General features: G+C 43.0%; 1 protein-coding gene across 5 annotated transcripts in view; it reads right to left on the bottom strand.

The window, feature by feature from the left end:
- The window catches only part of CHCHD3 (coiled-coil-helix-coiled-coil-helix domain containing 3), a 140,576-nt gene that overhangs the window by 54,987 nt on the left and 70,652 nt on the right, over nucleotides 1–14,937 (bottom strand). For 3 of the 5 annotated variants that reach the window (XM_027702463.1, XM_027702462.1, XM_027702464.1), the window contains exons 5-6: nucleotides 4,235–4,249; nucleotides 3,401–3,484 (exon numbers count right to left, since the gene is read on the bottom strand). In XM_027702463.1, coding sequence (XP_027558264.1) covers nucleotides 3,401–3,484; nucleotides 4,235–4,249 — 99 coding nt within the window. The remainder of the gene's footprint in view (nucleotides 1–3,400; nucleotides 3,485–4,234; nucleotides 4,250–14,937) is intronic. The other 2 variants (XM_027702465.1, XM_027702467.1) reach the window with 1 other exon arrangement.

Here is a 14,937-nt window from a genome sequence, read left to right as displayed (position 1 = left end):
CCCTCTGGCACTGGGAAGCCATTCCCTGTGTCCTGTCCCTCCAGGCCTCGTCCCCAGTCCCTCTCCAGCTCTCCTGGAGCCCCTTTAGGCCCTGCAAGGGGCTCTCAGCTCTCCCTGGAGCCTTCTCTTCTCCAGGTGAACATTCCCAGCTCTCCCAGCCTGGCTCCAGAGCAGAGGGGCTCCAGCTCTGGGAGCATCTCTGGGGCCTCCTCTGGATTTGCTCCAGCAGCTCCATGTCCTTGTGCTGCTGTTCCCCAGAGCTGGAGGCAGCTCTGCAGGGGGGTCTCACAAGGGCAGAGGAGGAAAATCCTCCCCTGCCCTGCTGCCCCCGCCGTGGGATGAGCCCTGGACATGGGGGGTTTCTGGGCTTCAACGGGTCATTAGGAGCTTCTCATCAACCAACCCCCCCAAGTCCTTCTCCTCAGGGCTGCTCTCCATCCATCCTCTGCCTGGATTGGTGTTTGGGATTGCCCTGACCCACGTGCAGGAGTAAATCCTTAGGACAGTGTTGGGTACACACGAGTCAGTGGTGTCCCCACTCTGGTTCTTCACCATAACCAAGAAGCTCCATCAGCCCGTAAGTGGGCAGCGAAAACCACAAATTTCTCTCCAAGCTTGATGTGTGAACACTTCAATAACACCTTCACATCTCAGTCAGTCATAGAGCACGGGAAGGCTGTTCTTTAACTCCTTTGTTCAACCCCCTCACATTGCTTTGCTGCTGTGGAACATGTACTAACTAATAGCTGATGTGCTATCCCTGACCTAGAAACACTGGCAGCTGTTCGGGGAATTGCTGGGTTTTGGGGAAGTATCAAAAGGTTTTTAGCACATAAACCAAATTTATGAACAGATATTCCCCTGGAGAACAGAACTGTTAATGTTTTAGTATCACAGCTGTCACTGGTGCACAGTTATTCTGTCCTGTATTAATGCCCTGGAAAGGTTGAGCATCTTCTCTCAGTCACTGAAATATTTTATAATTGACAGACTTCAGCTGGCACTGAATATGGATAATTTTCTCCATAAGGAGCACGCCGGGCTGACACTAATCTGTTCTGTTGTCATCTCCCTTTATTATCAACGTCTGCATTGTTTTTTCAGCAGCTCTGAAGAACACAAATAAGAAGCTCCTAATTGAAAAAGCTAAGTAATCAAAAAGCCAATTAATCATCGAGATGAGCTCTGACACCCGGTGATGCAACACACAGAAATACCACACAGGCACAGCTGAAGGGGTTTTAAAGTGTGCTCATTTGATGTGAGGATGATCTGAGAATGCAATTAGCATTCTCTGTCACAGGTGACAGACTCACACTGCACATCCCTCCAGCCTGACATTGCTCCTCCGAGCTCGGCTCCACTCCCTGCACACCTCCCGTTCTGATCTTCCCCCTGCTCTGACTCCGCACCTTCCACTGAAATCAGGACGAGTTTAGCAACAAATAATCAGCCTTCCACCATGCTCTGTGATTTCCAGGCCTTCCTGTTTTGTTAAACCTCTATTTCCATCCCAGTTTTCAAAAATCCCAACCATATGAACCTCGGCGACGGCTGCAGCCCCGGCCTTGGAGAAGGTGGAATTGCAGCATCCATGACCCCCCCTGCTTCTCCAGGTTTCCACTCTGTGATCTCCACATCCCTGAACAAGTTCCAAGTCACATTTGGAGCACAGAGTTCGCCTCCTTTCAGAGCTGGAACAACTCCTTTTTTGTGTAGGAGACAGATGCTGATGTACCTCGATACCAAACCAGATGACAACTCAAAGCAGAGGTTTTTTAGCTCACAAATAAAAAGTCAGAATGAAAAGGCGAGGCTTGGCATCACAAAAGCTCCACTCTGAAGACAGAGTAAACATCATCCAAGGTGTAAGACAGGGAATTCTGAACCACCTGCTGCGGCCCTGGAGAATTCCAAGCCCCAGCAGATGGGCAAGAGGTGGCAGAGCTCACCTATCTCACAGCACTTGGGGGATGACACCCCAGGAGAACTCAAATGAAGTTATTTAAAGGTCCTTATCCCCCCTTGCACACCACAATGACATATTTATGCACGTGTTAAAATGTGATTCCACATCAGAAGTCTTCACTTCTCAGGAGTAAGAGAAGGCCCTGCATCAACAACCTGCTCTAACATTAAAAATAAGTAAGAATAAAACCTTATTTGCTGAATAGGACCTTCAGGAGGCAAAAGGAAAAGCTTTCAAAGATCCCTGGTTTATCACACACCCTTTGCCATTAATTACTCCAGGTTCACTTGCACCACACACTGAGAGTACAGGTACAACCACCCCAAAAGACACCAGTTTGGCTGAGAACCTGCAGGTGCCTTTCCCCCAAAACCAGCCAGTTAATTCAGAATAAGGAAGGTTTTCTGTGGGTTTTGTTGTGAAAGATCCTAATCTTTAGCTGTTTAAATAATGCACCGATTTAGAACCATTAAACTAATTTCCCCTCGTCCTTTCAAACTCTTTTTCATTGCCAAGAACATGGACTTCATTAATGTCATCTTCAAAAAGGCAGGACAAAGCACTGAGATGGTATCAGATATGTCCTCTATTTAAAATATTCATTAAGAGCAATTATACACACTGATAATTCATGCAACATGCTCCTCTCCCTAATCCATAAAAACAAGGGGGTCTCTCCCAGCCTGCTAAGCTGCATAAATGAATATGTATCTTGTTAATCATCCTCCAAACTAAAAATCCGAATTAATCAACAACAGATAAGCTCAAGAAGAAGGCAGAGGGGTAGAGGGGGGAAATGTGTTCAGGCTGGAGGTTACAACCAACCTGGGAGCTGGCAAACGCTGACAGCAGTAATTATTTGAAATTAAGATCCTATAAAATAACACCCTATAAAGAACCAGAGTGTGAACAGCAATATGTTAAAGCACGTCCCACAGCCTACCAGGGTGTTCTGTGCACTCCAGTTCCAGGTTTATTGGGAGAAAAACGGCTTTTTAAACATGCTATAAACTCGGAATTAACATTAAACTTGCCACGTCCTGATGGCTTCTGGGGGGATCACCAACTCCACCCAATGGAAGCAGAAATTCCCTCTGTCCTTCCACAATTCCCAAGGAATTTTAAGGCTGGTTGGTGAACATTTATTCACTTCCACTGGCCCTTCATCAGTGTTGGTAGAAAATAACCTCGTGATTTCATTTCTCTGGAGGTAACTCCTGTGCCTGATGAACTCCCACGGCAAATGTGAGAACCCGGCAAAGAAAACAATATTCTCCCCATCAAACCTCCCATCTTGTCAATATTGAGCCAGAGACAGAAGCAGTTCAGACCAAAAAAAAAGCTCCTCTGGCCACTGTTTGAATCTTTCTCTCCTTAAGAAGAAGAACTGGCCAGAAAACTCTTCATAAAATGGCAAATAAAAGGCTTTACCCTCTCCTCGAGTCGAGCCAGCTGCTCTTTGTAGTAGGCATCGTGTTTCTTCAGCTCCCTGTCCTTCTCTTCCAGCTGCCTGGCCTGAAAAAAAAAAAAAGGCAGCAAAAAGTTAAAACTGGATCAAAGATATTGGCTATTGTGCTTTTTTTTTCCCTTCCCTCCTCAACAGCTGTGCCAGAGTTTGTCCAAACGGATTTGGGAACGTCACAGGAACGGAACCAAACGGACTTTTTAATTTTTTTATTTTTAATTTTTTTATTGGAATGCACCTTGTGAACGTTGGGAAACTTAATTCCAAGCACGTGAATGTTTGGAAAGAACCAAATCCTTCCAATATCTGCCTAAAAGTACATCGAAATGTTGTTTGTTTTTTTTTTAATAAATAATTATTCCTCTGGAAATTCCTCAGTTGGTTAAATATCCACAAGTTGGAATCCTTTACCACTGGATCACTCCCGTGTCCAGTAACTTAAAATAATGCAGAATAATTCTGAATATTTATATTTTCAACACCAACATGACTTGGGTGTTCATTTAAGACACACTGCTTCCAGCAATTTGACACGTTTTTGGCTTTTCATCTGGAGAATTTTCCCATATCTTGTATTAAGGAGACTCATCAGGAATTATAAAACCCATTAAAACCCCCACATGGAGAAAAACATGCAAAGCTCTGAGTTCTCCAGCGAAAATACCAGAGAAGTGGGTTTGAACAAGCTCTGAACCATTTAACACCTAAATTATGAACACAAACGTGTTCCAGGTCCACAATTAATGATAAAATACAATTAAAACTTTGGATTTTCGGTTGTTCTTTCCTTAACTACTCACCTTCACTTCTATATCCTGAAGCATGTAAAGAAATGTAAAATTTAAAATTAAATTTATTATATATCTTGTGGTGGACACAAAGAACACAAAAAGACCCCAAAATATGCACGTTTTGTGCATGCATCTGTCATCCAAAAAAATGCAGAAAACTACTTGGAAACTGTTGGGATTTTTTAATGCAAATTCAGCAAAAATAGTCCCAAAAGCACAGCCAAATTCTATTTTTTATTACTTAATTATTTAATGCAAGTATAAATATTATTTAATTTAATTTTTCTTGGAGGAACCAAACCTCGTCCAAACCAAAGCTGCCACCCCACGTTCATGTTCCAGCCCTGTCCCACCACCAATTAATCAGCCTTGGCTCACTAATTACAGCTTTTTCCAAGCTGATTGCACTAAATATTCCACAGCCAAACTCCCATGTTTTGTATCACTCGTGGTTTGCTTCTCCTTACAGATAATCCCTGATCACCTCCCAGACCTGGGGGTTATGGAACAGCTGGAAATTCGTCGCAGGTCGTGTGTTCTAAAACCACCCTCTCCCAAATACAGAATCATGGAATGGTTTGGGTTGGAAGAGACCTTAAAGATCATCAAGTTCCACCCCCTTCCATGGGCAGAGACACCTCCCACTGTCCCAGGTTGCTCCAACCTGACCTTGGACACTTCCAGGGATCCGGGGGCAGCCACAGCTTCTCTGGGCAACCTGTGCCAGAACATCTAATATTCCATATCTAACATTCCATATCTAACATTCCATATCTGATAAACTACTGCAAGGCATTGGTACATATTTTCTGTCCAACCACCACATGATCCCTGAAATCTCTGTGATCTCCATGACATTCCTTTGGCGTAAATGGAATTAGATTGGCTGGCGACAGAGAGAACATAAAATTCACGTTTCCCAGCGCTCAGTTTTCAGTTCTCACAATTCCACAGTGTTTTAGACAAACCTATTGATGACCCATAATGCAGCAGCAAAACTGACTCTGGGAAGGCAATAAAAGGTGCAATAAAACCCAGGCAAGAGCATCAGGAATTAATTCCCTCATCCCATTATTGAGGGATCACAAGGAGGGTGGAAAAGCAACGGGTCAAGGGCTCAGAGACGATGGAAGAGACAAACCCCATCCTCACCCTCCAGGTTAAACTCCTCCCATCTATGTCCTGTTTGCTGATCAAACACCATCAAAAAAGATAAATGGATGTAATTAATTAATGCTATCTGAGCACTAAATTTATATATATTTATATATTATGAGCGGGGGAATGTATATAATGTTTATTTCATGGGTATCTATCCCAATGCAAGATTTTGCCCTGGAAAGTTTGATTTGCCCCAGAAGGTTTGTTGGTTTTTTAGGTTGTTTTTTGGGGTTTGGTTCCCTGCCCTCAAGATAACCAGTGATCAAACCAGCTGGATTTTACTGCACTAAATACAAATGGGCCAAGAAAAAAATTACCAGTTGTGCTGCTTATTGCTGTGCTCTATCAGTGATAAAGGAGAAATATTAGATTATAAGAATACTAAACAATTTATTTATCCAAAGGTTGGGGTCCTTGTCTTGTGAAAGTAACTGGAAGATTTGGTAGGCAGGTAAGAAACTCAGAAAACAGGAGTTTCTTCCACCCCTGACACTTGTACAGTAACTCAGACACAGCAAAGTTCAAATAAATAAGTAATAAATAAAATTATTCATTTATACAGGAGACTATAAATATGCCAATAGGAGAGAATTCAGTGCCAACAGAAAAACCTGGAAAGCAATATTATATTTATGGGGCCACAGCTACAAGATCCTGGGGAATATCAATGAGCTGTGAGAAAATAATTAAGAGTAGCCGGATATTCAATTAGCTCAACGCTGCTGTTCAGGTGTAAATGAGATATTGGAACTGGTTTGTTGCTTCTTCACAAAGAAATTCTGATAAAAAAAGCCTTTATTTGGGTGTTTTCTAGGAGACACAGCCCATCTTCCCCAAACCACCCAAATTTAATACCCCAAAAACACACCACTAACATTAAATATTAGTTCAATTCTGAAATGCTTCTGAATTTCTTCCTCACAATCACAAGGAAGTTGGATCAGGATTTAAAGGTCAACCTGGGTTTCGTTTTCCAAAGCAGGAGCTGGATTTGGCCCCGCTCTGCTATGAGGTGCCATCGCTGGAAAAATGGATATCTCCAATAAAATTCCTGGGAATGGCCTTGTTCCCAGCTGCAGGGACACCTGGTGACGAAGTCAAACCCCCCTCACACTGGATACAACAAATGCACATTTATTTTGTCCCTTGTAAGGTAAAACAGAGCAAAAAAGCAGCCAACTGAAAATGTGTGTTTAATAATTAATCGTAAAACGTAAATAAAGGAATCTGGTTATCAGGATGCAACAAGATTCCAGGTGTGTGCAGCCACAAATTGATATTATTTAAGGAGAAAAAAAAAAGAAAAAAAAAGCCATTATGAGGTAGTTTAATATAAGTTTGCAGGCAGGATTCAAACTCAGCAGTCCCAGGTTTTCAGCTGCCCCTCGGTGCCGACTCCGAGCTCCAAATCCATTATTATCCACCAGGTTTACAGTGGAAAACCCCTGAGATGGGTTCAGTTTGCATTTTCCTGGGAAAAGAATGATCTGCTTCCAAGTAAGAGTCTGGTTTTACACTAAATTTGTAAATTATCATCAGTTATCTCCAAGTCCTCTGCCCAGGACTTTCACTGATGGACTTTGACTTCCTCCACCGAGAACATCAGGGGATGGGGTAAGTGGACACCGAGGGCTCCCAAGGCACATCCAAGGCTTCCAGTGAGACCTGGAATTGGGGCTGGGGGCTGGAAGAGCCCCTGTCACAAGGGGTTTATGAGATGAAGGAGATTTGCCAAACGAAACGTGGATCCAGCAATGAGGGCTCTTCTGGGAAAGGTCCCATGGAATATCTGCAGGCCTCGGGCTCCTGGACTTTGAAGGAAGGATCAATGGATTAAGGGGGGAAAGGAAGCAGCAGCAGCTCCACAGGCACCACCATCCTGTGGGAGAACTGCTGGGAGGGTGGGATGGGTGAGATGCAGCAGCACCACGAGACAGCAAATCTCCAAACTGATCCCTCCCCATCGTGTTGCTGGAGATTTTCCATCCCTTTTGCCACGGGAGGTTTGCTGGATGAGCGTATCCATAGGCTGGAGCTGGATGTGAATCCCAGAATTCACTGACACTGATGTCACTCAGGTCCAGCCCTGTGAGTGTCCCGTTGTCAAACAGTTATTCAGCCTTTCAGAGAAGGGTTTGGGTTGGAGGGGACCCTAAAAATCACCTGCTCTGACCCCCTGCAAGGAGCAGCGACACCTTCAGCTGCATCGGGTTGCTCAGAACATTCTCCCTTGAATGTTTCCAGGGATTTGATGTCCATTAAATTCCTCTGCCCACAAACCCTGTTGCAGTGGACAACACTCACCCTGTGCACTCACATTTGAATGTTGATAAAATCAGATTAAAAAGGTTTGTTCCTCATCAATACAACAATGGTCAGCAAACCTACACTCTTCATCCATTCCCCGCAGTGTCCCAATAAATAATTCTCAATTTCCACACTTGACATATGTTGAATTGCCACATTTTTATATTTTAAACTTCTATTTCAACACATAAATCCACGCATCATTCCAAACAGGCAACAGGGGGAATTTATGGACGTTCTTAGGAACATACGCTGCTCCCTTCCCCCTCAAAGAATTCCTTTTTGAAGCCTTCAATATTCACAAAATCACTCCTAACCACACAAAATCATCAGGACACATCACTCGAAGAGAAGGACGTTAATTTTCATTTCCACTTGTAAAAAGGTAGAGGTTCTTTCTGAATTAGAAACGGCAGCGACAATAACGCGGCATAAAACGTGTTCTTTGACAACTGTAATTAAAACAAGCTTTTGTAATTACCACTAAATGTGCTACAGTACATTTTCTCCAAATAATGAAGTCCTAAAAGACTGAGCAGCGCAGATGAAAAAAGATCACATTGAGAGGAGGCTAATGGAGAAAATGAAACAATTGAATTTATGGACGTTAAGGATCTGGTCTCTAACGGAACATGTGACGCGAAGCCTCATTTACTAAATCTCGTTAGAGAGAAAAGGAGAAAAAAAAAATGTAAATTGTGCCAAACAAAGGAGTTACAGATTCCAGTTTCCAACGTGAGCCACAGGAATATCAGCTCAAATCTGTGGGAATGTCACCCTCCATCAAGGCAGAAGTTCATTGATGTTGCTGCTACAACGAGAAGAGTTGCTGTTATTATGTCAGAATAAAAAGCTGGACAAGGAAAATGACAGAATCCCAGAATCACTGAGGTTGGAAAAGATCTCCAGGGTCATCAAGTCCACCCTGTGCCCCATCCCCACGTTGTCCCCAGCCCAGAGCACTGAGTGCCACATCCAGGCCCTCCTTGGACACCTCCAGGGGTGGGGACTCCACCACCTCCCTGGGCAGCCCCTTCCAAAACGTGGGACAGCTGCAGGAGGAGGTGGGGGGTTTAGGAGAGCAGGCACACACAGCTGAGGGACCCAAAGAGACCTCAGAGGTGACAGGGCCAACTTAGAGGCCACACCAGGTACCTCCATGACATGTCCAGTTGGGATTTGAAAACCTCCCAGCAAGGACAAGGAACAACCTCTGCTGTGCCTTCTCCATCAGGAAGGTCTCCCAGGCTCTGTGTAGGGCCAGGGCTCCAGGAGGAGAAGCAGGAACAGCAGGAGGGAAGTTCTGAGTCACTCATCCCTTGAGAGGACTCCGGGTTCCTTCCAGCCTGATTTATTTTATGATCCTACCCCGAAACACAGGGCAGAAAAACCCCACAACTGCACCAAGCAACTCAAAATGAGCAATTAGGGATTCACAGACTGGTTTGGGTTGGAAGGGACATTAAAGATCATCCTGTTCCAATCACTGCATGGGCAGGGACACCTTCCACTATCCCAGGTTGCTCCAAGCCCCATCCAACCTGTCCATCCATGTCCAACATGAGCTGCCGCTTCCCACCAAACTCTGCTCCTCCCAGAACGAACCACCTGGTCTGTTCAGCTCCAAAACAACAGACTCTGAAGACTTTATTTGCTTGAAAATAAAAACTAAAACACGCTCACGACCATTCTATTCATTAGAAAAGCTTCCTGTTTCCATCCAGCCACAATTCCACAGGAAAAAGAGCCGCTGAACGAATCTATATCCACGTCAACGGGAACGACGGAGAGGTTTGACTTGTTCCCGAAACTCTATCCATGCTTTTCATTCAACCAAGATCAAACACTTTCAGGACTATCTGTGCTGCTGCCAGGTATTTGTAGCAATTCAAATATTGTCTGTAACCGTCTCTGACAGCTTCTGGTGTTTCACTCAGATGTCAAACACGTCGTTTCCCGCTAAACCGAGAGCAGCGCAGACTGATCCGTGTGAGCCAAAGTGGATTTCTCTCCATAAAACCAGAGCAGGAGGATTATTATCCCGTAAAATTCAGGAAAAAACTGCCAATAAACAGATTTAGGACTGTGTTCTACTTCCATCCCTGCTGCTATGCTGCTATTGCATTAAGTTGTAAATATTAAATAAGTATTAAATATTTTTTACTGTGCTCAGAATTGATGTAATGAGGATTTTACAGAAATACTTTGAAATTCCTTGATTCAACAACAGAAAGGTAAATAAAAGTTATTACTGAGCACTGTGACCCAATATTTGATGCATTTTAAAACAAAACACACGTAAAAAAACCAAAGGAAAACATAAGAACTTCCAGAAGTTCACCACTGAAATCCAAAACCAAAAGAAAGCTGCACCTCAGCTGTCTCATATCCAAATATGAGAAAATATAGAGAATCTACAGAGCAACTTTTGAAATCTAAGTTTTCCATCCAGGAGTTTGTCAATTTGAATGGTGCAATAAAAGCAGCACCTTCATTTCTTTTAGGTGTTCGAGAAGGCACTACTTAAAAAAATACTTTAAAAATACAGAGAATCTATTGTCCTAAAGGTATTTTATCTGTGTTTTTTGGGAGTTAGATCTTGCTAAAACTGAACTTTTCTACTTAGTGACAAACAAACCATCAAAACTCATTGATTTTGTCCCAAATTACACAGTCATTCTGTTTATCTTTACTCCCAAACAGAGATTTTTCTTATTCCCATTCTACTAATAAAATATCAAAATATTCTATTTCCTATTTTCCCCACTGATAATGAAACAAATGTAAACAGCAGGTAATTTAAGACAGAGGTTATAACTAAAAAACAAGCTGATCTTTTAAATGGGTATATGACTTAACAGTAAAATATTCAGGGATTTAACTCCAATATTTCCATGGGAGCATCATTTTGGTCATTTTTGGGAATGCCACAGCTTTCACAAAACCACTTTTTCTCACCAAGATACACAAAAAATTCACATGGTAAAGCAAATATTTCCAGCTAATTGGTGTGTCATGTATATCATATATATACATATATCATCATATACATGTATATCATGTAAATCAAGGGTAGACAACTTTTATCCTAATTAAGAAGTAATTAATTTTAGCTCCATTTCTTTCTTTCCAGCGCTTGGAAAACCCAATACAAGGAAATAACAGGACAGTTCATAGTTCTTTTCATTGTACCCCTAAAATATTTAATTAAGTGTAAAAATCCTAAGTGATAAGTCAATATCACATAGTTACTCTTTAAATTATTAAATACAAACTCAGATCCACAAAAACCTTAGGAAAGTGGGGGGGAAAACTGCAGGAAGCACATGGAGGAACACAGTGATTTAATGCTCTCTGTATTTTATTTTAAATACCAAATTACAATGCTGGTCTTTCAGCGTTTTCTTTAAAAGATTTAGCAATTTATTCTGCAACAAACCCCCGAGAGAATTCCTACCTCGAGTAAAACAGCTCTGAAAGGGGCTGGGATTGATTTATTCATTGATTATTGGGGAGCATCTCCCTTTTATATAATCCTGTAACGCGTGTCATTGGATTTCTGTGTCCAACTTCCACTCAACTGCACTTTTATTTCTCCTCTCATTTATTGCAGGAGCCTCCAGGGCAGAGCCTGAAGTCACTGCACAGCTGTGCAGTGTTTAACATCATTATACTTCAAGCTCTGCTGGTGTTTGCATGATTTGAACAGAGAGAAATAACATTCCAAGCACAGAAAATATTTTAAAATCGACGGGGAAAGCAGATTTAAGATGAGACAGGGAGGAAAAGAAACACTTGGTTTTTGTAAAGGACATACTGGAATAATGAAAAGAATTTACATGGTTTTGGTTTTTTTTAAGGCCTGCCCAGTTTGGATGGTATTGATCTGAGTGTGCCAGGAATTTGGGACTGGGCAACTAAACAAACCCTCAAAATTATGAATATAATTAACTAAATGGAGGCAGGAATCACATTGAAGAGAGGGACTCGTGTAGCATTCCCATTCCACGCTCTGCCATCCTTGTCATGTGCATTTGCTGACATGACATTTAGAGGGTTGAACATTTCAGGGCAGAGACTGTTCCAAAAACATGGCTCTACATTTTACTATCAGTTTTTTTGTCACAATTGGAAGGAATAAAACGGCTGTTTAAGAATATATTCAAAAAATATTCAACAGCATCTTACACTAGTAATAAAAATATAATAATTATGATAATGACATTGATAATGATGATGATAATAATAATAATAATAATAATAATAATAATATCAAATTAAATACTCAAAGCCCATCCAGTCCCACCCCCTGCCATGGGCAGGGACACCTTCCACTATCCCAGGATCATCCAAGCCCTGTCCAACAAGGCCTTTGACACTTCCAAGGTGGAATCCAATGAGGATGAATGGAAAATGACACAACTTGGAAGCAAAATTCTGCACCAGCCACGGGAAGACTTTTAGATTCTGAATTTTAGATTCTGAATTTTAGATTCTGAGTTTTTTATTCTGCCTCTAAAGCCCCAGAGAAAAGACTTGATATTCCTGCAGGAAAAAACTTGTCCTGGGTGTTACAAGAGGCAAATAAAAGCAGGAGATTTATGAAGAGAAGGGGCAAGAGGAGAAGGCACCACGCCGAGACCACATTATTTGATATAAATAAAACCCCAGAGCTCTGGTCACTCTCTGTATATTTATATTCTGGTCACTACAGCAAAAAGCTTCAGAGAAGAAAGAAGCTGGAGATACATAAAGCCCAAAGCCACGAGAAGTGCTCTGTGTACACGAGAGAGGGACACAAACTAATTAAATGTTCAGAGAAGGTGAGCCAGGCTCTCTTATTTACTCCTTCTCATAATACAAGACCCAGGAAATATTCAGTGCACAGTGAAATTGAAAAGCAACAAATTTGAAACCAATTAAATGCATAATTAACCTGCAGAACTCGCTGCCACAAGTTATCAGTGAAGCCAATCGCTCAGCAAAAACCCCAAAAGCTGAGATGTTTGCATCTGAAAACATCACAATTCCACCCCTAAGGATTCCTTTGGGGACTGTAAAGCTCCTCATTCTGACAACAATTAAATGTGTTGAAGTCTGGTATGGCTGGATTATATTCCATAATATTATATTGTGGAGGTCATAAGAGGCAACTCCTTTTTGTCCCACCTCTATGGCACAAAACACCTCTGAGGAACTGGTTTTATTTCTTGTGGTGGATGAGAAAACCCCTCATTCGAGGCCGAAATTTCAGCCCCTTCCAGTTGGTTTCTGTGCTGTTTTATTTCCATAATCAAAAAAAGAAAAAAAAAAAGCCTAAAATCAGCCTTGCCAACTTTTTTTTTATCACTCAGGATGACAATTTCTATGGGATGACAAAGATCTTCACACCAAGAGTTTCGAGGGCTCTTTGTGCACAACTGCCTCTCCTTGGGGTGTGGTAACAGCTACACGGTGGAAGGAACTGATGGGAAATGAAACTCAAAGTATCAAACAAAGCAAAATATCCAATCAGCAGGGAACAAAAAAATAGCTAATGAGGAAATTTAAATAGTGCTGAGGTAGGAACCCAAATGCTGAACTGGTGCAATGACTCGTGCAGCAGGAGAGGCTGCAGAGTGGCCCCTCTCAGCGAATTCCCACCATCAGCCTCATTGTTCCCAATACTGAGAAATCCAGGCAGCAAAAAGCACAATTTCCAGCGTGAAGAAAAGAAAAAAGTGCTGAAAAGCACTTTGAGAAGCACAGGGAATCCATGCCCTGGGTTTGCCAAAGGAAACCACCACCGAAGGCTCCTCAAGGAGCCTCTCCCTTCCCGGTTCCGCTTTCTCTCCTCTGCTTTTCACCTTCCCAAATAAACATAAACCCACTAAAACTGTCTCAGCTGGAACTCACACTTTGCTCCAAGCCCTCAGCTGCTTGAACAGATATCAAGGGTCAGGAGGAATCAGGGGACCCCCTGCAGAGCTGCCTCCAGCCCTGGGAACAACAGCAGGAGGATTTGGAGCTGCTGGGGCAAATCCAGAGGAGGCCCCGGAGCTGCTCCAAGGGCTGGAGCCCCTCTGCTCTGGAGCCAGGCTGGGAAAGCTGGGAATGTTCACCTGGAGAAGAGAAGGTTCCAGGGAGACCTGAGAGCCTCTTCCAGGGCCTAAAGGGGCTCCAGGAGAGCTGGAGAGGGACTGGGGACAAGGGATGGAGGGACAGGACACAGGGAATGGCTTCCCAGTGCCAGAGGGCAGGGATAGGTGGGATATTGGGAAGGAATTGCTGTCTGGGAGGGTGGGGAGGGGCTGGAATGGATTTCCCAGAGAAGCTGTGGCTGCCCCTGGATCCCTGGAAGTGTCCAAGGCCAGGTTGGATGGGGCTTGGAGCAACCTGGGATGGTGGAAGGTGTCCCTGCCCATGGCAGGGGGTTGGAATGAGATGACCTTTAAGGTCCATTCAATCCAAACCTGATCCAATCCCTGTGGAATCCTAAGATTCCACAACTCTAATTCAACTAAATAGTAGAAAGGTATAATAACAACTAAGATAAACTTGAGCTACCTGGTATTTTAACTTCTAGAGATACAAATGTTCTGAGCCACCAGGACTATATCCTGAGATTCCCTTTTTATTTGCCAATAGTTTTAAGGAAAAGACAATTGGAGCTGCAGTGCCAAGAGCTGCTGGCTCAGGGAAATCCATGGAACCCTTACTGCATCTCCAACAACATGACCCTAAAACTGAGGAAGCACCATCCTGGGCTGCAGGAGGATGAGTTGTGCTCTCACTTCAACCCCCAAAAATATTTATTCCCTTTAATTTTCCTTTTTTTAGGGGGATGTCAGGAGTCTGGGGGTCGCCTGTGCAGTGCCCAGAGAATCCACAACCCACACAGCTTCCTAAGGAATACTCTTATTTTACCATGAACATTTTCAAGTTGTGGGTGAGAGAGTCTGGAAGCGAAAGCCAACACTTAAAAAGCGCTTTCCAGAAAAGAGGTTTCATCCCAGTCAATAGGATGCTTCAGGAAAACACAAGCTGCCAAGTACTTCTATAATAAGGGAGGGGGAAAAAACCAAACCACCTCTGCTGGGAGTTGCTAAAACATGTCCATTTTACACAATCTTTTTTTGTGCTGTCCAACATTCCAAGTGCTGGAAAGCAAAGCTCTCCCCTGGATTCCTGAAGTGGATTTTTCCTGCGAGCCCTAAAATCTATTTGTCATGCACTACAGACTCCTCTCCCCACCGTGAGAATTA

Source organism: Neopelma chrysocephalum, unplaced genomic scaffold (genome assembly GCF_003984885.1).
Source record: "Neopelma chrysocephalum unplaced genomic scaffold, ASM398488v2 Primary Assembly neopelma1_187, whole genome shotgun sequence".
NCBI lineage: Eukaryota > Metazoa > Chordata > Aves > Passeriformes > Pipridae > Neopelma > Neopelma chrysocephalum.
Note: the sequence above shows the minus strand (reverse complement) of the source record. Positions and strands in the feature narration are given on the sequence as shown.